This window comes from Lycium barbarum, chromosome 10 (assembly GCF_019175385.1).
Source record: "Lycium barbarum isolate Lr01 chromosome 10, ASM1917538v2, whole genome shotgun sequence".
In the NCBI taxonomy this organism is placed as follows: domain Eukaryota; kingdom Viridiplantae; phylum Streptophyta; class Magnoliopsida; order Solanales; family Solanaceae; genus Lycium; species Lycium barbarum.
Window position 1 is genome coordinate 69,023,803 of NC_083346.1, and position 22,111 is coordinate 69,045,913.

Consider the following 22,111-nt stretch of genomic DNA (forward strand, 5'->3'; position numbering starts at 1 on the left):
GAAGACTAATAGGCAATTACAATGCTACCCTTAATGAAGTAAGGACCTTGTTTGGCTAGTCTTCTTAGTGTAGTCTTCAATTCAAGGATTGACCTTCAATGGCCAAACACATCCCTCCTTGCATAGAAGGCCCTCTAATCAACCTTGCATGCATGGCCTTCTTGCAATCGTAACCCTCCTTGCTCAAAGCAGCCACTTGCAGAAATAGCCCTTTGCGCAAATAGCCCTCCAAGCTATCTTCCAAGTCTTGCGGGTAAAGACCTTGAGCTCTAGATCTCCCAACCAAGCAATCTCCCAAACCTTGTAGGATTCCACCTCTATGAAGCTTGTAGAGACTTGGCCCTTATCATTGATCATCATCAAGTGTGTAGTGTGGAAATACACATGTGAGGCCCTTTGAAACGCTCCAAATGTGGTGAATAAGCTCCAATGAAAATCATAGAATCTAAGTTGAGCTCCACCATGAATCATAGGCTCTATAAATGCACTCGAGCCAATGAGAATCATATCACTCACTAATCTGGATTCACATGAAGTTCCATATTTGGAGTGCTCCCAATTAAACGCAATTGCATTAAAAGGGCTTAAACTCAGAATATTTGGTTGAGGCTATGAATAATTACTTACACTTAATCACAACTTTTGATGAAAATATGTATATTAAAAAAAAAAATAGCTTATCGCAAAGCGTACCACAAGAAAAAGAATAGCGAGAACACTATATCTGTATATCAGCAAGAAAAACTATGACACATACGATTAAATAAAGAATCATATCGTAGAAAATAAGTTCATACAAAATAAATTCATATTATACAATAACAAATCAAGAAATATTAAAAAAAAAGAAAAAAATTATGAACAACTGTAGTTCTCCTTTTACTTTTTTGATATGTTAATATATTGTGCATATTTGATAATCAATTCGTTAGAATTAAGAATTTAGAAAAATAAAAAGAAGAATTATGGAAATTAACAAAACTAATATGAAAAATAACAAAGAAAGAAAAAAATTATCTGATTTGATAGATAAATTATGACTCACACTTCTATAAGTTTATACGCTCATCTAAATGTTCAATAGCATTTATAAACGATTTAGGACCTCTCTGTGCCATCATATCTTCCACGCAAGATTTTAGAAAAAGATGAAGAAAATTCTCATTGCAAGAGAAATAAAATGAGGATGAACTTCTAAAGATATATATACCCAATCTACTGCATGGGTTTGGACATTATCTTCTTCATTACAATGGACATAAATACGACCACTGTCGTCTCACGCAATTAGCCCATTATCATTGACACGTTGTAACTATTCCAGACGGCTAAAATATATTCAAAAGATTTGGTACCGGCGTTGTTGCTGTTATGCCTTGGCATAATATATATATTGGCAGATTCTTACTCATTATCCAATATGAGTGCATTTGATTTGTGTCGTTTGTTTCCTTTTTATCTCTTTAAACATCCATACGTTTCAAAAATATGTGGGAGATGAAAGTAATAACGTTAATTGAAAACGCTATGTAACGGATGAAAGTCAAAACAATAACCCTTTCATTTACCCTACTCATTGTAATTGAATGTAAATTTATTCTTGTAGCAACTGAAATGTACGTTTTCTTCCTAACATAATTATATCTATTGAAATAATGTTCCAGGATAAAATGGTCCTTTAGCTTTTAAGGGGCATTATCGTAATCCAACTTTAAGCTTCGGAGCTTCCCACTTTTAATATAACTAGTATTTGGACACATGCGTTGCACGTATGTCTCGTGCAAGTTGTACTAACGGTATGAACTATAGGGAAATTACAGTGTAATGAGTAAAAAAATATTTGAAGGAAAAAAGTACAAGCTGAAGTTGATTAGCAATCAACGTATTCGAATGATGTGATTGTTAAACTACAAATAATTAGATATTGTATGAACCTGCAAAAGTAAACAAAACTAAATTCAGTCGGGCTTTGGTAATTAGAACCTTTAACATTACAAAAGGCTACCACTAATTTGGAAATTTCATCCTCTCTAGCAATTCCCCGTTATTTCCAGCTAAGTCTTCCTATAGAGTCAAAGTTAATCGATCATACCATGTATTTAAAATTGAAAATCATAACATTACATGTTCTTTGCACACACACACAACATGGAGTAAAGTTTAATCCACAAGTGCAAAGTGACTTTTAACTTACCTTTCCTTTGTAATTGTTACTTCTCGCTTTTCGCTATGCCCTTCTTCATTCAATGTCTCACTATTATAAAAATCAAACCACGTCAAAAGAAAATATGGAATATAAAGTATTGTACAATTATACGTGCAAAATAGTCAATAAAAATATCAAGTTGAATTCCAATAAAAAAAAATTATAATCAGACCATTGAATCGAATTTCATGTGCATGTTGTAAAACAATCCCCAAATTGACATAGTGAGATGTCATAATGATCTCTTGTTAGTATGACACTAACACGCTCAGGGAAGAGGAGCAATGCTACAGAAATCTTTCAAGCTGTTTGAACCTTTCAATACAGATACTTGCACACTTCATGAATGATACTATATCTTAAAAAAGAAGATTATGATACAATGAATACTCATAGCCATAGGAAATGATGAAGGAAAATAAACTTACCTGTTATATCTGTAACTTTCTTCTACAATTTTTTTCAATGGTGTTGGTTATGCATACTATTGATTCAAAAGTCCATTTATATAAGTTCATATAACTAACCTGAATTTACTTGACATAATTTTATTCGGCATATAAGATAATTAATTAGTAATTTAATTTGGTACCGGATGAATTTCTTTATTGATCATGATAACAATGAAAATCAAAAGTCTATGTGAGTACGTGGCATGCATTGATCCTTTCCAATTCTCACGTTCGTTGAAGCCATAATCACCATTTAATAGGATCTCAACTTAATAGCCTATATGACTACCAGCATTGATCCAGCAAATAAGCTTAAGCTGGAATTTAAATAGTTCAAATAAATCATTTTATAGGATGTAATTTTACTTCAACTTTTAAAGGGTATTTTAGTAAACCAACTTTACACTTTGGTGCTTCACACGTTTAGTATAACTAGTTTCTACGTACGTGCGTTGCACGAATGTTCTTTATCAATTATCATAAAAATTATGTCAAGGTGATAAATTGTACTAGTATGTGATCTTCTATTCTAAATTTAACATATTTGGATACTTAACCTTAAAAGATAAGTTCGCAGTATATATACATCTAAATGATCTTCTACATATTGTTTAGGGACAAACACGTCCTTAGAAACATGTCGGTCCATCATAATTTGTACGTCTATGACGTTTTTGCAAAATCTCTACTTAAAAAGTTGAATAACTGATAGTCCCTTAAAATTTTCACTAAATTTCATGTAGACACTCGAACTATGATTTATTTCTATTGAGCATCTAAACACATGATAAAGTATTCCAATTAGACACTTCCGACACATAATTTTAAAAAAAAATCTGCCCATGTTCTCAAGCACCAATTATGTAAATAAGTTAATCACATAAAATATGACTCCTACATCAAGTTTAGGTGTATCATATATTTCAACATTCTTGCCTATATATATATATATATATATATATATAGTATTCGCCAAGAGATAAATAATGCTAGCTTTCGAACATGCATCGTTGCTGAGTATCAAATATTGTCATCAGTCATACTTGATACGAGCCAGCTTAATGATTGAGCTTCTCTCTCCTCTCTTCTCTCTCTCTCCTCTACTCACCCTCTCCAACGGTAAGATCTGCTCCCCCCACCCCCCACTCTATCCCTCATCTCCTCTGTCGCTGACACCGACGACCACCAGCAGTACGTTTTCCGGCCGGCTAGAGCTTCCTCTCCTCTCTTCTCTTTTTTTTTTCCTTTCTCTTTCCTCCTCTACCCTGCACCAGGAAATCCTCCCTCAGTAGGTTTCCGGTCAGGTCTGCGCAGGAACACAAATATCCGGCAGAATACGACGGCGAACAGTGATTCTCGGTGGTGAACAGTATTTTCCGGCGGTAAACAGTATATTCCGGCTAGTGTTTGTTTGCTTTAGTCGCTTTAGTGAGGGATAGTAGACTAGGGTCATGTTCTCGGTCGGGGACGGGGGCTAGGGGTGGGGGGTTAAGGGAGCTTCTAGGTTGAGAGTAGGGTCTTGGAACATTGGGACTTTAACGGGAAAGTCCATAGAGCTAGTTAAGATTCTTAAGAAGAGGATGATTAATATTGCTTGCGTCCAGGAGACAAAATGGGTAGGACCTAAAGCTAAGGAGGTGGACGAGTATAAGTTTTGGTTCTCGGGTAAGTCGGGAGATAGGAATGGGGTAGGCATCTTAGTTGATAGTGAGCTAAGGGATCAGGTGGTCGAGGTTAGAAGGGTTAATGACAGGATGATGATGATTAAGTTGGTCATTGGAGGGTTCACCTTGAACATTATTAGTGCTTACGCGCCACAAGTGGGCTTGGACGAGGAGGTTAAGAGGCGTTTTTGGGAGGATTTGGATGAAGTTGTTACACCTCAGAAAAATTTCCCATTGATGCATAGTGAATGGGCTAACGAAGAGCACGAAGTGTATGGTATTTCAATAAGCAAATAATGACATGTGATGACCCTAAGTAAGATTTCAAAGACATCCGATGTTAGACAAGAAAGTTGCCAAGAGAAGGCAAGGCACACGATAGGTATCGGACAAGAATTATGAGTAACAAATTGATGACGGCTTAATGGTGTTGTGGGGAAGAGTTATAAAGTCCCTTAGATTGTTAATGAAGTGTTGAACAAGTGTTAAGAAGATCCCATAAGGATTGGAGATCAAACGAAGTGGCGAGAACAAGTTCAGTGGACTAATGGGTTATACGGCTCATTATATGGACTGTATAATGTTATACGGACCGTATAATGGACCGCAGAACCATCACAGTGAGGGTCACTCACTGGTGGGATTATACGGTCAGTTATACGGCCCGTATAATGGACCGTATAATGGTCACAGAGACGAGTGGATGAAAGGTCCCTTATACGGACCGTATAAATTTATACGGCCCGTATAATGGTCCCAATAGATCAGATTTTGGGTTATTAAAAAGGGGACCAAGTTCATTATTTAATTTCCACATTTCACCCCTTCTCTATAAAACATCTCTCTACATTTATTTCACACAAATTCAAGAGATAATAGTGATCTTCTACATCAAGCTAAGTGAATCAAGTGTAAAGAACCCATTAAAGTTCATCCAAAGTAAGAAATCCAAGTGAAGGTGAAACTAGGGTTTTTCACAAGTGAAGTGTTTGCACCCAAGGCTCATTCCTACACCATCTAAGGTAAGTTTTATGACATTTCCTTGTTGTTTAAGATATTTGAAAGTTGAAACACTTGGATTATATGAGGAAATAGGAAATGGGTCATGAATGTGGGAATAGTGTCACTTTTGAGTAAATGTTTGGGTTGAGTTATGATTCTCGATACATTATGATTATAATCATGTTATAAATGACATTGAGAACGTGGAATATACTATGTATATGAAGGAACGAAATTGTGTGATATGACTATGAATATGGATGAATTGAGGTGAAATGAGAAGTAAGGATAATGTGGATAAATAAAGACTATTGTTTTGATATTGTGAATGTATTATTGACGTTTGGGAGTTGATTTATGATATGGAAGAATGTCGTATAAACAAAGGAGATGCTATCCAATTTTCCCTCGCTTTAGTCATGAATGCTAAGCTATCAATTCTCTAATATTAGTATGCACTCTAATGAAGGTAGAAACGTGAGCATTGAAGAAGCACGTGCAAGTGATAGAATAGTCGAACGGAAAGGTATGTAAGGCTAACCCTTTCTTTCATAAGGCATGGTTCTTTGGCCAATCGTCTAATTCTTCTATAAGTCTATGACATATTCCAAATGATACTATCTTCAAAGCTACTAAGTTTATGACTCTCGATATGTATTACATTTACGCTAAGTTCCTCATATGACGAGTAAGCCTATAAAGATAGATGCAACGAATGATGATAACAGTGATAATGATATCGATAATGACGCTAATAGCGATGACGATAACGATGACGATAATGATAGTGATGTTAATAGTATAGATGTTTATGAGCTATTATGTATATGTAATTATGTATGACTATTATGAAACCCCGAGCTTATAAGGTCGGGTAGAATATGTATATGATTATGTAACGCGCGCACACCTCTGCAGATGGTACAGATAACCCTGAAGCCTTGGTAGGGCCAGGTATGTGTAACCTTGAGCCTTGGTTGGCCAAGTAAGTATGGAACACCGATCCTTCATGGTCGGGTATGCTATGCAAATGCTATGTGTATGATATGATTATGTATATGATATAGATATGAGTATGAATACGAATATGGTACAAGTATGAATAAGACTATGTGTATGAATACGGCGATGAACGCAATGTAAATGAGTACGGGTATGAGTACGGATACGGATATGGATGTATGTACACAAATACGCATTAGAATTGGAAAGTTCCTATGAAAGGTAAGTAAGTGCTTATGACGATGATATTACTATCTCCCATCCTATACTATTTCATATGTCGTATAATATGCTTCTATGTTGATATTGAGCATGCTTTACATACTCAGTACATTCTTCGTACTGACGTCCTTTTGTTTGTGGACGCTGCGTCATGCCTGCAGGTGCACAGCGAGACAGACTTGATCCATAGCTACATTCTCAGGGACTACATAGCGGAGCTCCACTTCATTTCGGAGCTATAGCTTTTGGGTACTTATTCTTTTGTGTACATAATTATGGGCATAGCGGGGTCCTGTCCCGCTTATATGATATGACACACTCTCCTTAGAGGCTCGTAGACATGTGTATACGATTAGATATGTTTGGCCTTGTCGGCCTATATTTTGTATATCATTTTGTTAGCCTTGTCGGCTTATGTACGTTGATGTGGCATAGATGCCAGCGATGATATAAAAGCATTGTTATCCAATGGGACTAGCATGATGGATGAATAGAAATATATATATATATATATATATATATATATATATATATATATATATATATATATATGTGTGTGTGTGTGTGTGTGTGTGTGTGGCTCACCTAGATGTAAGTGTAAGTGTAAACCAATGGGTGCTCGGGTGGGCTAGCACCGGGTGCCTGTCGCGGCCCCCTAGTCGGGTCGTGACAGAAGTGGTGGGAGGTATACCGCTTACTGAGAAGTTATTCGTAGGAGGAGATTTCAATGGACACATTAGGTCTGTTTCGAGGGGTTATGATGATGTGCATGGAGGGTTTTGGCTTCGGAGACAGGAACGGAAAAGGTGTCTCACTCCTGGATTTCGCTAGGGCTTTTGGCTTGGTGGTAGCTAACTCGAGTTTCCCTAAGAAGGAGGAGCACTTGGTAACCTTTCGTAGCTCGGTGGCTGCGACACAGATAGACTTTTTGCTCCTTAGAAAGGATGATAAAGGCCTTTGTAAAGACTGCAAGGTCATTCCGAGTGAGAATCTTACGACCCAACATAAGCTATTGGTGACGGATTTGGAGATCAAAAGGAAGAAGAAGAAGAAGAGGGTCGCCGATGACTGGCCAAGGATCGGGTGGGGGAGTTTAACTTTGTCTAGTGCCCAATAATTAGAGAAGAAATTGATGGCTTTGGGGGCGTAGGAGAGCCTGGGAGATGCGAGCAGTATGTGGGATAGGACATCCAGTTGCATTAGAGAAGCAGCTAGAGAGGTTCTAGGAGTCTCAAGAGGTCGTCGTGGTGGGCACCGAGGGGATTGGTGGTGGAATGGGGAAGTCCAAGGTAAAGTGAAAGCAAAGAAGCAGGCATATGCGAAGCTGGTAGATAGCAAGGATAATGAAGATAAGCGGACGAATAGGGAAAAGTATAAGATGGCGAGAAAGGAGGCGAATTTGGAAGTGTCAGCAGCGAAAACGGCGACGTTTGAACGCCTTTATGCAGAACTAGAGGACAGAGGTGGGGATAAGAAGTTATTCAGGCTTGCCAAGGCCAGAGAGAGGAAGGCACGCGACCTGTATCAAGTGAAGTGCATCAAGGACGAAGATGGCAAAGTGTTGGTGGAGGAAGCTCTCATTAGACGGAGATGACAGTTGTAATTCCATAAACTCTTGAACAAAGAAGGGGACAGAGACTTTGTGTTGGAAGATTTGGAGTACTCTGAGAGGCATCGCGATTGTGGTTATTGTAGGAGTATAAAGGTCGACGAGGTTAAGGGTGCTGTCTGTAGGATGTGCAGGGGAAGAGCAACCGGACCTGACGAGATTCCTGTGGAATTTTGGAAGAGTGCAGGAAGGGCAGGCTTGGAGTGGCTGACTGGGTTGTTTAATGTTATTTTCAAGATGGAAAAGATGCCCGAAGAATGGAAGTGGAGTACAAGGATCCCTTTGTACAAGAATAAGGGCGACATTCAAAGCTGTAACAAGGTATCAAGCTGCTAAGCCATACTATGAAAGTGTGGGAAAGGGTGGTAGAGATGAGGGTAAGGAGAGACGTGTCTATTTCAGAGAACCAGTTCAGATTCATGTCGGGGTGTTCTACTGCTGAAGCCATTCATATTGTTAGGAGATTGGTGGAGCAGTATAGGGAGCGGAAAAGGGACTTGCACATGGTATTCATTGACCTAGAGAAAGCTTACGATAAAGTGCCAAGAGAGGTTCTGTGGGGATGCATGGAGGCTAAAGGTGTACCTGTGGCATACATTAGAGCGATCAAGGACATGTATCATGGAGCCAAGACCAGAGTGAGTACTATAGGAGGAGACTCGGAGCACTTCCCTGTTCTGATGGGTTTGCATCAGGGATCAGCCCTTAGCCCATTTCTATTTGCCTTGGTGAGGTGCCATGGTGTATGTTGTTCGCGGATGAAATAGTATTGATAGATGAGACTCGCAGCGGAGTCAACTCTAAGCTAGAGGATTGGAGACAAATGTTAGAGTCTAAAGGATTCAAGTTGAGTAGGACCAAAATAGAGTACTAGGAGTGCAGGTTCAGTGGTGTACCTCAGGAAGCTGACGTGGAAGTGAAGCTTGGTACCTAGGTCATTCAAAAGAAAGGAAGTTTCAAGTATCTTGGGTCTATTTTACAAGAAAATGGGGATATTGACGATGATGTCACACATCGTATTGGTGCAGGATGGTTGAAATGGAGGCTCACTTCCGGAGTGCTGTGTGACAAGAAAGTGCCCTCAAAACTTAAGGGCAAGTTCTACAAAGTGGTGGTTAGACCGACTCTGTTGTATGGGGTAGAGTGTTGGCCAGTCAAGAACTCTCAGGTGCAGAAGATGAAAGTCGCGGAAATGAGAATACTGCGGTGGATGTGTGGGCACACTAGGAGAGATAGGATTAGGAATGAGGACATCAGGGACAAGGTAGGAGTGATAGAATAGTCGAATGGAAAGGTATGTAAGGCTAACCCTTTCTTTCATAAGGCATGGTTCTTTGGCCAATCGTCTAATTCTTCTATAAGTCTATGACATATTCCAAATGATACTATCTTCAAAGCTACTAAGCTTATGACTCTCGATATGTATTACATTTACGCTAAGTTCCTCATATGACGAGTAAGCCTATAAAGATAGATGCAACGAATGATGATAACAGTGATAATGATATCGATAATGACGCTAATAGCGATGATGACAACGATGACGATAATGATAGTGATGTTAATAGTATAGATGTTTATGAGCTATTATGTATATGTAATTATGTATGACTATTATGAAACCCCGAGCTTATAAGGCCGGGTAGAATATGTATATGATTATGTAACGCGCGCACACCTCTGCAGATGGTACGGATAACCCTAAAGCCTTGGTAGGGCCAGGTATGTGTAACCTTGAGCCTTGGTTGGCCAAGTAAGTATGGAACACCGATCCTTCATGGTCGGGTATGCTATGCAAATGCTATGTGTATGATATGATTGTGTATATGATATAGATATGAGTATGAATACGAATATGGTACAACTATGAATAAGACTATGTGTATGAATACGGCGATGAACGCAATGTAAATGAGTACGGGTATGAGTACGGATACGGATATGGATGTATGTACACAAATACGCATTAGAATTGGAAAGTTCCTATGAAAGGTAAGTAAGTGCTTATGACGATGATATTACTATCTCCCATCCTATACTATTTCATATGTCGTATAATATGCTTCTATGTTGATATTGAGCATGCTTTACATACTCAGTACATTCTTTGTACTGACGTCCTTTTGTTTGTGGACGTTATGTCATGCCCGCAGGTGCACTGGGAGACAGACTTGATCCATAGCTACATTCTCAGGGACTACATAGTGGAGCTCCATTTCATTCGGAGTTATAGCTTTTGGGTACTTATTCTTTTGGGTACATAATTATGGGCATAGCGGGGTCCTGTCCCGCTTATGTGATATGACACACTCTCCTTAGAGGCTCGTAGACATGTGTATACGATTAGATATGTTTGGCCTTGTCGGCCTATATTTTGTATATCATTTTGTTAGCCTTGTCGGCTTATGTACGTTGATGTGGCATAGATGCCAGCGATGATATAAAGGCATTGTTGTCCAATGGGACTAGCCTGATGGATGAATAGAAATATATATATATATATATATATATATATATGTTTAATTATGTGGCTCACCTAGATGTAAGTGTAAGTGTAAGCCAAGGGGTGCCCGGGTGGGCTAGCACCGGGTGCCCGTCGCGGCCCCCTAGTCGGGTCGTGACAAAAGTGGTATCAGAGCAGTTCAGTCCTAGGGTGTGTCTACGAGCCGTGTCTAGTATAGTCTTGGTTATGGGTGTGTTGCGCGCCACACTTATAAACAAGAAGCTGCGGGCATTTTAGGAATAAATGACCTTCTTTCTTCATAAGAATCGTGCGATAGAGCTATGACATAAGAGCTTCTTGTTCCTTAACCGTGTGTTGTGTATTTCAGAAATGCCTGTAAAGATAAAGGCTACAGCAGCCCAAAAGGGCAAGACGGTAGCAGAAAAGCGGGCTGAAAGAATACCGCCACCGGTAGTAGAGAAAAGTGAGTCCCAGAGTGCGGCCCAATCTCAGTCCTCCCGTTCAGTACCTATATTAGAGGAGCGTGAGGGAGCCTCAGCCCCAGCTCCAGCATCTTCGGCTCCTCCACCGGATGCTTCAGGACAAGATGTAAAAGAGGTCATTTATTTGCTTACTCAATTGGTTGCTGCCCAGACTCAACGACAAAGTACAGGGAAAGGTGATAGGGCTGTTAGTGCAAGGGCCCGTGACTTCATTAGCTTGAACCCTCCGGAATTCTTTGGATCAAAGCCGGATGAGGACCCTCAAAATTTTATTGATGGTCTGTTGAGGACACTTCGATTGATACATGCTTCGGACATCGAATCAGTGGATTTAGCGTCATATAGATTGAGAGATGTCTCGATCCATTGATACACGGTTTGGATGGCTTCACTAGGAGCCAATACACCTCCCCCGGTATGGCAAGAATTTGTTGATGCTTTCCTCCGACACTATATGCCTCCAGAAGTTCTGCAAGCTAGAGCCGATAAGTTCTTGAATTTGAGGCATGGTAGCATGAGTGCTTTAGAGTATAGTCTCCGCTTCAATTCTTTGGCTAGGTATTCTTCGGCCATGGTAGCGAATATGGGTGACCGAGTGCACCGATTTGTGAAGGGCCTAAGGCCACATTTGATGGATAGGTGCTTGACTGCATCCCTTCAGGACCATATGGATATTTCACGCATTCAGGCCCATGCTCAAAATTTGGAAGAAAGTTTACAACAGCAAAGAAGTGAACGCGAGCATGATAGGGGACATGGCAAGAGGGCTAGATCTTCGGGTCCGATGAGTGAGTTTTGAGGCGGGCACAGGCAGAAGTTTTCTAGGCATTCAGGCTATTCTATGACCAGTGCACCTCCACGGTTTTCAGGCTAGAGATTTGATAGATCCACTCATTCCGGGCCGAGTCAGAGCTTTTCGGCAGCTCATTTTAGAGGTGATTCGGGTCAGGCGAGGTCACACATGGCACGATGTTCCCAGTGTGGGAAGTTACATTGGGGTCCATGTCGATCGGGTTCAGATGTTTGTTATTCATGTGGTCGACCAGGCCATATTATGCGTGATTGCCCCTCAGTTCATGGTAGAGGTAGGACCCAGCCTTCAGGGTCGGTAGCCGGATCTTCAGTATCTGTACGCCCTATGGGGCCAGGTTCACATGCGCCAGTCGGCCATGGTAGAGGCAGAGGGAGAGCTCCCATTTCTAGCGGTCTTCATCACCGTATTTATGCTTTGGCTGGACGCCAAGATCTTGAGTCTTCTCTTGATGTGGTCACAGGTATATTATTGGTATTATCTCATGATGTATATGCTTTGATTGATTCGAGCTCCACATTGTCATATGTTACTCCATATATTGCGGGTCGATTTAGAGTCGAACCGGAGTCGGTCAAACCTTTTGAGGTGTCTGATACGCTCAAATTACACCTATTAATGGCGTAAAGCGGACGTTGTCAAATATAGTAACCCAAACAAGGTTGGGGTCGAATCCTACAGGGAATATGGAGAGAAAAGGATACTAATTGTATGCGATACTAGTCTTTAAAGGCTTTAATCCTATTCTGAATGTTTTGAAAAGAGATTTGGTTTGTATCCGCTATTTTGAAGTGTTTGGAATTTGTTTGTATTTGGAGAACCAAAGTTGTGTCCCCGCGATGATTAGATGTTATGCTATGGGTGTCAATATGATATATTTCTAATGGGTCGGATTTATGTATGCACTTAATCTCTAATGCACTTTCTAATATTTTCCAACAGTTAGAAAGTATTTTTTTTTATGATTTTCCCAAATGCAGAAAGGTTGTAAATAAGATTGATTAAATATGCCAAGTAGAACTCATCTTATCCCTAAGCGAGTCCATTAAACGAGGGTTAGCGCCTCGAGTCCTTGTTATATTATTTCGAATCACACCCTAGTTCATCTTTCCAAATAAAGTAGGGTTAGCGCATGAACAAGTGTTTGCAACCACTAATGAACAATGAATATGAGAAATAATAAAATACATCACAACCCATTATATATATATACAATGTTAGACACCCATTACATAGCACCCATCATTTTGGGTCCACAACTTTGATTAAAGAAACTACTCTCACATTATGGTCTCAAAAGTAGTAAGCAATAAATGAGACATAAAGCTTACAAAGTGTAATAAAGATGATGGATAATGGAATCTTGTTGTCTTCACTAAGCTCCAAAAGGGGAGTATTCAATGCTCACCCACCAATGGAACTTTGTTCACGAGGTTACAATAAAAATATACTGCCAAAAATAACCTAAAATATTCTTTAAATAGGCTCCAAAAAACGCACATCAGCTACTGACAAAATTGTCCCCGACAGCAAGATCGACGGACCGTCGATCGTTCGACGTTCCGTCGATTTCTCCGTCCTTTATACCTTTAGTAATGTGTTCCATTCGACGATCCCGTCGACCAGTTCGACGGTCCGTCGAGTATTCCGTCTTTCTCTCTTCTGGTTGAGAGATCCTGCTTGACGACACAAACGACGAAGCGTCGATCAGTTCGACGCTTCGTCGATGCCTCCGTCCTTTGTCATCTTTAACTTTGTCATCACTGGAAAATCGAGCTTATCGACGGTCCAAAGGATGGTTCGTCGGCTGATCGACAGAACGTCGATTCTTCATTTCTGGCCAATTTTTCCTTTGCTCTTTGCTTTTGGCTTTTGGGCCATTGTTTTCCTAAAACACAACAAAACATATTAATGAGAACCAAACTTACTTGAAAACAACCAAACTTCATAGTAAAAAGGCGTCGAATATGCCACAAATTCGCGGCACATCAATACCCCCAACATAGGATCTTTGCTTGTCCTCAAGCAAGTCAGACAAAACAACCACAAAATAAAATTACAACTGTGCTCAAAACAAAGTAAAAGTGACTACAATGGTGCTTGCTCATCGCTACCGGCATGTGCATTTTTCAAATCAACTCCCTCTTTCCTCATTCCCAAACAGGGTTCTATTAGAATTGACCATGACGCTTCAATCGATGACATCACATTTTTAGAAGCATTTATGCGTGCGAGTATTCACCATTATGCCCTCACTTAGATTAGAGAATGTCCCACGCACAATTTTACAATAAGAATCGGGACAAGGATGGATGAGAATAGAAAGCAATCACGCTCACAAAGAAGTTCATGATTTACAAGTGCAAATACCATATGCTTGCCTTTAATTTCAATGTCTAACACTTTCGGATGGTTCAGTTGTGATCACTATAGGACTTGTTCTTGGGTTGTAATGTAGGCTCGGGGACGGGTAGGATACTCATTTGGGAATTTGTCACGACCCGACTCGGGGGCCGCGACGAGCACCCGGTGCTAACCCACCCGAGCACCCTCTTAGCTTACTCTTATACTTACATCTAGGTGAGCCACATAATTATACATGCATTTCCATTCATTCGTCAACTAGTCCCATTTGGACAACAACCCATTTATATCATCGTAGGCATTTATGCCACATCAATGTACATGGGCCAACGTGGCCGACAAAATGATATACAAAACATAGGCCGACAAGGTCAAACACATCTACCCACACACACACATGTCTACGAGCCTCTAAGAGTATAACATATCACATTAGCGGGACAGGACCCCGCTACGCCCATAATTATATACATAAAATAATGAGTACCCAAAAAATATGGCTCCGAAGGAAATGGAGCTCTCTATGTAATCTCCAAATAGGCAGTTATGGATCAAGTCTGTCTCCCTGTGCACCTGCGGGCATGACGCAGCGTCCACAAACAAAAGGACGTTAGTACGAAGAATGTACTGAGTATGTAAAGCGTGATTAACATCAACATAGAAGCATCATAGACAATATATGAAGTGGCACAGGAGGGAAGACAATAATATCATCATCGTGGCACTTACCTGCCTTTCGTAGGAACTTTCCATTTCTCATGCGTATTTCATAATAGTACTCGTACCCTACTTGGGCTCATATTCGCATACATGTCCTTATTCATATTCGTATACATAGTCTTTTCATATTCATATTCAAATTATATACATAGCCATACACTTATATACATACATAGCGTGCCCGACCATAAGGTTCGATGTTTCATACGTACTTAGCCAACCAAGGCTCAATGTTATTTCTACCTGGCCCTACCAAGGCTTCAGGGTTATCCGTACCATCTGCAGAGGTGTGCGCGCGTTACTTAATCGTATACATACTTTATACATAATCATATACATATATACATCCATATACATATATTCTACCCGGCATTATAAGCTCGGGGTGTCATTATAGCCCTTCATAGGCACATGTGAATATAATAGCCCGTAGGCATCTTTAGCATCATTATTATTATCATCGTCATCACTATCATCGTCATTATTGCTACATCCATATCTTAGGCTTACTCGTCATATGAGGGTGTAGTACAATCGTAGTACATGTTAAGGATCGTGAGCTTATGAGCTCGGAGTGTCAATCATTTGAATACAACATACCCATATAGAGGAATTAGAAATTTGGCCAAGTACCATGCCTTGTGAAAGAAGGGTTAGCCTTACATACCTTTTCGTCGGACTATTCTACACTTGCACATTTCCTTCCAATGCTAGCGTCTATACCTTCATTAATATCATAACAATGGCCATTAGTCATTCACATCATCCACATTATCTAGATTTCTCAACTTGCTTCTAATGCTCCCATATTTATGGTCATGACCTCCAACTTCGTCCATTCGTCTAAAGTGTCGAGTTCATGATCTTAGTACCATTTATAATACATTGATATCGTAACACAACAACATTCATAATTCAATTCAAACTATTCCTCAACATGTCACTATTCACCATTCATGACCTAGTTGACCACATTTTCTACAATCCATGTATTTTAATTCTCCAATACCTTAAACATCATGTAAAAGTCATGAATCTTACCTTAGAAGTTGTAGGAACAAGCTTTGGTTGATAATACCCCACTTTGAGCCAAACCCTAGTTTTTCTCCATTTGCATTTCTTGACTTGAATGGTATTTAATGGCTTGCTTACACTTGATTCACTTGTTTATGTTGTTGGGGACTTATAATCCTTGAAAACTTATGAAATAAATGTAGAGAGATGATTCTAGAGAGAAGTGGTGTAATGTGGAAATGAAATAAGACAAGTCTTGATCCTCATATTTAATTAATTAAAAAATCTGTGCTGGGTGAACAGTGGTCGTCCATGGAGGTTTACGGTCCGTATTTTAGTTTACGGACCGTTCCTCGGGGTCGTCTTTAAGCTTAAGCAGAACCAGAAACTTAAGGCTGCATGCATGGTGATTTACGACCATGGTTTACGGGTCGTAAATCACTTTACGGTCCGTAAACCTGGTCGTATTTTACCATTTCTCGGCTGGGCAGAAAGCTGAAGCTTTTGCATGGCAATTTACGACTGCCAGTTTACGGACCGTATAGCAATTTACGGTCCGTATTTTGCAATACGACCACTGGGCAGTTGCAATTCTGCAACTTCCCATATTTCTTAGACTTCTCATTTTAATCACCCCCGTCCATGCACATGCATTGCTCACCTTGTATCTCATCTTAACTTAGCCAACTTCCTCGTCTCACATCGGATACTTTCGAAATCTCGCCTAAAGTCATCAAACGTCGTTTCTTGCTCATAGACATCATGCACTCATATTCATCACTAGTTCATCCACTTGCGTACCAACAGAAAATTTTCCGAGGTGTAACATTCTCCCCCCCTTAAGAACATTCGTCCTCGAATGTTAAAGTCTTCGGGGATTCTAAAAAAAAAATCGCCAGAGTTTCCCCTACATTATGGCACTGCCACCCTGCCACAACAATCCATAATATCGATGCCACACAGGGCCACTACATAATAACATAAAAATTGGCCACACACGACCCAAAAGCATAAAAGGAAAACATGCATACCTTATGATCTCGGCGTCTCATTTTGTACTTCTTCCAAGGGCTGAAATAGATGTGGGTATTTGGATCACATACTCTCTTCTTCTTCCCACGTTATTTCCTCTCGATCGTTGTTCCTCCATAAGACCTTAACTGAGGCCACTTCTTTGTTTCTAAGTCTCCGTACTTGCCTATCTAGTATGGCAATGGGTATCTCTTCATAAGTCAATTTCCCTGTCACTTGCACATCATTCACTGGGACGATCCTAGTAGGATCTCCAACACATTTCCGAAGCATCGAAACATGAAATACTGGATGAACTGACTCCAAGTCTGGAGGTAGAATTAACTCATAGGCCACTTTACCTATCTTGCGTACAATTTCGTATGGCCCAATATACCGGGGACTGAGTTTCCCCTTTTTGCCAAATCTCATTACGCCCTTCATCGGCGACACTTTCAAGAATACCCAATCTTTCACTTCGAACTCTAAGTCTCTTCGACGATTATCCGCATAGGACTTCTGATGACTTTGGGCTGCTAACAACCGATCTTGTATAAGCTTGATTTTCTCTATAGCTTGCTGAACCAAGTCTGGCCCTATCAATTTAGTTTCTACGGTTTCGAACCACCCAATTGGGGATCTACACTTTCGCCTATATAAAGCTTCATATGGTGCCATTTGAATGCTGGAATGATAACTATTATTGTAAGCAAATTCAATGAGTGGCAAATGATCATCCCAATTCCCTCCAAAATCTATCATACATGCTCGTAACATATCCTCAAGAGTCTGAATAGTACGTTCAGCTTGTCACATCGGTCTGGGGATGAAATGTCGTGCTAAGGCTAACTCGGGTCCCTAAACCCTCTTGGAAAGACATCCAAAACTTAGCTGTAAACTGAGTCCCTCTGTCGGAGATAATAGATACCGGGACGCCATGGAGTTTTACTATCTCTTTAAGGTAAAGCCTTGCATAATATTCTGCCACATAGGTCGTTCTGACTAGTAGGAAATGAGCTGACTTTGTGAGTCTATCCACAATCACCCATATATATAATCATACTTACGTCGAGAATGTGGCAAACCTGAAATGAAGTCCATGTTAATCACTTCCCACTCCCAAGTTGGGATTTCTATATCTTGCAAGAATCCACCTGGCTTGTGGTGCTTGATTTTCACTTGTTGACAATTAGGACATTGAGCAACAAATTCCGCCATATCTTTCTTTATCCCATTCCACCAATATATAGACTTAATGTCGTGATACATCTTCGTCGCTCTGGGGTGGAAGGAGTAACGAGAGCAATGAGCTTCTCTGAAAATCTGGTGGCGTAGACTTGCCTCAGGGACACATAATCTGCCTTGGCATCGGAGGACTCCGTCTCCTGAAATTTCAAATGTTGACTCCTCCTTCTGAGGGAGCGTACCTCTGAGCTGCATTAGTATGGGATCCTCATGCTGTCGCCCTTTCACTTCTGCTACCAGCGACGAGACTGCTGAATCATGAATACTAACTTCGTTGCTACCTGAGTCCATTACTCGGACCCCTAGGCTAGCTAACTGTTGGAGCTCGCGGGCCATTTCTCTCTTTTCTGGTCGTACATCACCTGGTTTCATTGGCGACGCATCAATACTTGCAAGTGGCATAATCATTCTTGTGTGATTCGTGTACATACGTTTCTATACATATACAGGTATCGACATCCGTATTCGTATTCGTAATCGTACTCATTTACCCGTCGTATCAATAGTCATATTCATATGCATGTCATGTACATATTCTTATTCGTAATCATATCATACACATATCCTTTACATACCCCTTGAGTTATTTACTCGTCAATGTCACATGGTTCAAGGTCTTCGTAAATGATTTCCCTTACAGTGTCAGATGCTTGCTCGATTCAAGTTCGTTTATTTACTTGTTGTTAGACTCATTTTTACATAACTCTCATTCTTTATTTTAGAGTCTATATTTGTCACACCTTGGAGTCCATCATTTCAATCTCTACACTTATATTCTCTTCACTCGCTTCCCCCTGGGTTTTACCTGTAACGTCGCCTTTGCTGTTCAGGACCCAATCCTCATACGCAACTAATATTCGTTATGCCTCATACTCTTTTACTCTTGTTTTGCACTCCACGTTGGTTTCAAAACCAATCGTAATCATATGGCGTTTGTCCTTGGCGATAGCTTTATTCTATCATTTTACTGCCGTACGGTAAGCATTCATAACTCATGATCATCTTTTCTTTTCAACTGTTACTTCATATACTCTACTTGTTCTAACTTGGTATAAGATATTCGGAGGAGATGCACCTTCGTTTAGCCATAACACAATTTCTTCTTAAGCATACGTATTTCGCATATTTCCTTTTCTCTCTATTGTCATTCTTATTCCTCTACATACCTTCCTCCTCAATTTATCTTGTTTTCTCCCGTTTTATAATCAATCCTTGATTCTTCGCACGAGGGACCTTATTCTCAACTTAGCACCGCTTTGTCCTTTAGAGTATGCTGCCTTTGTACAATTCATTCTTCGACAGTCTTGGTCTTTTACATCCAGCTAAAGATATCACTTGTACTCTTGATTACACCAATCACCCACTACTACGACTTTGCCATATCACCTTTCTTTAATTTCCTTTTCAAGTTAACTCCCCCCTTTTTTTTTTCATTGCTACTATCATTTCTTGTCAGTGAAGAACCTCTATACTGGGCTTTCCTTTAGCAAGGTCTTATAAGCTTTCTCATCTACTTCTCTAGGGCTCACTTGTTGGTTTCATACTTGCATTCACTCCTTATTCATATAGAACATGTCACATCTTTAGTCGTTTCCTTGCTATACTTTACTTACTCCGTATCCCAGTTCTCGCTATGTCTTCATTATATCCTGATAATAATCAACTCTACAAGTGACACTTCTTGGTCTCATTCGCAAGCCGGTTCACAGAATAATATAAACCTTACGAAGTAAGTATACTCAACCAGTTACTCCTTCTAATCGGCCCTCTTACACTTTACCATGTAAGTCATTTCACCACTGTATTCACATTCACTATAACCCTTCATATTCGTATCTTTGTCTCCGGGCGCTATTACTTTATTTTGCTAATAAACTTATAGTAATTTACTCGTGCTTATACATCCAATCGCTACTCCAGTATCGCACTTTATTAGAGTTACACTTTCTCCTCCATGTCATGTTTTAGTGCTTTCAACCCCCCTTTGTTTTACTCTAGCATTTCTCTTTACCGTATCAATATCGCTCTCATCACTGCCATTACTATCAATTCAATACTATCTAACTCGACTCCTGTAGTCATTAACGATACTCCTAACTTAGTCGCATTCTGCCATTACTCTTTTGCACATCATATTTCCCGTTAGGGCATATTGCAAGCTTATATCTTATCTCCTTTAGATTCTGGGAAAATTTCGGCAGAGTTTCCTCTGTATTTCTTACTATCACAAAACCAGCACGCAGCAAATACCAACAATGCCTCACAGGGCCAATATATATATATATATATATATATATATATATATATATATATACAAATATACGACATATCTCAGCCACACAGGGCTCCCACTTTCAAGTAAAAGAACAAGGACGTCAAAACTTACCTCATATATTGCACTTCGAGGTGTACCTGATCCTGTAGCGATCTGCCCTGTTACCTCTCCCTATTTCTCTTTCATCCTTCAGCTTTACATTTCAATCATATCTCAACATTCTTACTTTATTCGACGCATATCTCTGTTCTGATTCATCCAATTTGCTTAGTTCTCAACTTATAGCTACTTATCATCAAAAGACACATTTAATCAATTCCTCTATCATATGAACATCGACTTACTTTCACAGCAATAAATTCATCATCATAGTATTACATATTACGGTAACGTAGCCTCAACAAAGGGGCTAACCCCCGTTGCTTTCATTGTCATCAATCACTTTCTTCTATCATTACCAACCTTCCGCTGCAATCAGGGGTTAGTATAGGGAATCTCATCTCCTATGGCTTAGCTCTATCGCACGATCTTAGAGATGAAAGAAGGTCATTCATTCCTAAAATGTCCGCAGCTTCCTGTTTATAAGTGTGGCGCGCAACACACCCATAACCAAGACTCTACTAGACACGGCTCGTAGACACATCCTAGGACTGAACTGCTCTGATACAACTTTTGTCACGACCCGACTCGGGAGCCGCGACAAGCACCCGGTGCTAACCCACCCGAGCACCCTCTTAGCTTACTCTTATACTTACATCTAGGTGAGCCACATAATTATACATGCATTTCCATTCATTCGTCAACTAGTCCCATTTGGACAACAACCCATTTATATCATCGTAGGCATTTATGCCACATCAATGTACATGGGCCAACGTGGCCGACAAAATGATATAAAAAACATAGGCCGACAAGGCCAAACACATCTACCCACACACACACATGTCTACGAGCCTCTAAGAGTATAACATATCACATTAGCGGGACAGGACCCCGCTATGCCCATAATTATATACACAAAAGAATGAGTACCCAAAAGATATGGCTCCGAAGGAAATGGAGCTCTCTATGTAATCTCCAAATAGGCAGCTATGGATCAAGTCTGTCTCCCTGTGCACCTGCGGGCATGACGCAGCGTCCACAAACAAAAGGACGTTAGTTCGAAGAATGTACTGAGTATGTAAAGCGTGATTAACATCAACATAGAAGCATCATAGACAATATATGAAGTGGCACAGGAGGGAAGACAACAATATCATCATCGTGGCACTTACCTACCTTTCGTAGGAACTTTCCATTTCTCATGCGTATTTCGTAATAGTACTCGTACCCTACTTGGGCTCATATTCGCATACATGTCCTTATTCGTATTCGTATACATAGTCTTTTCACATTCATATTCATATTATATACATAGCCATACACTTATATACATACATAGCGTGCCCGACCATAAGGTTCGGTGTTTCATACGTACTTAGCCAACCAAGGCTCAATGTTATTTCTACCTGGCCCTACCAAGGCTTCAGGGTTATACGTACCATCTGCAGAGGTGTGCGCGCGTTACT

The 22,111-nt window shown here is 40.1% G+C and overlaps 1 protein-coding gene across 1 annotated transcript; it reads left to right on the forward strand.

Annotated features, from left to right (window-relative positions):
- The first annotated feature begins 7,722 nt into the window (after window positions 1-7,722).
- LOC132613026 (uncharacterized) lies at window positions 7,723-8,493 on the forward strand. The gene is made up of 2 exons (XM_060327086.1): window positions 7,723-8,069; window positions 8,244-8,493. The coding sequence occupies exons 1-2, from the start codon at window positions 7,723-7,725 to the stop codon at window positions 8,491-8,493; spliced, it is 597 nt and encodes a 198-aa protein (XP_060183069.1).
- Window positions 8,494-22,111: the final 13,618 nt, after the last annotated feature.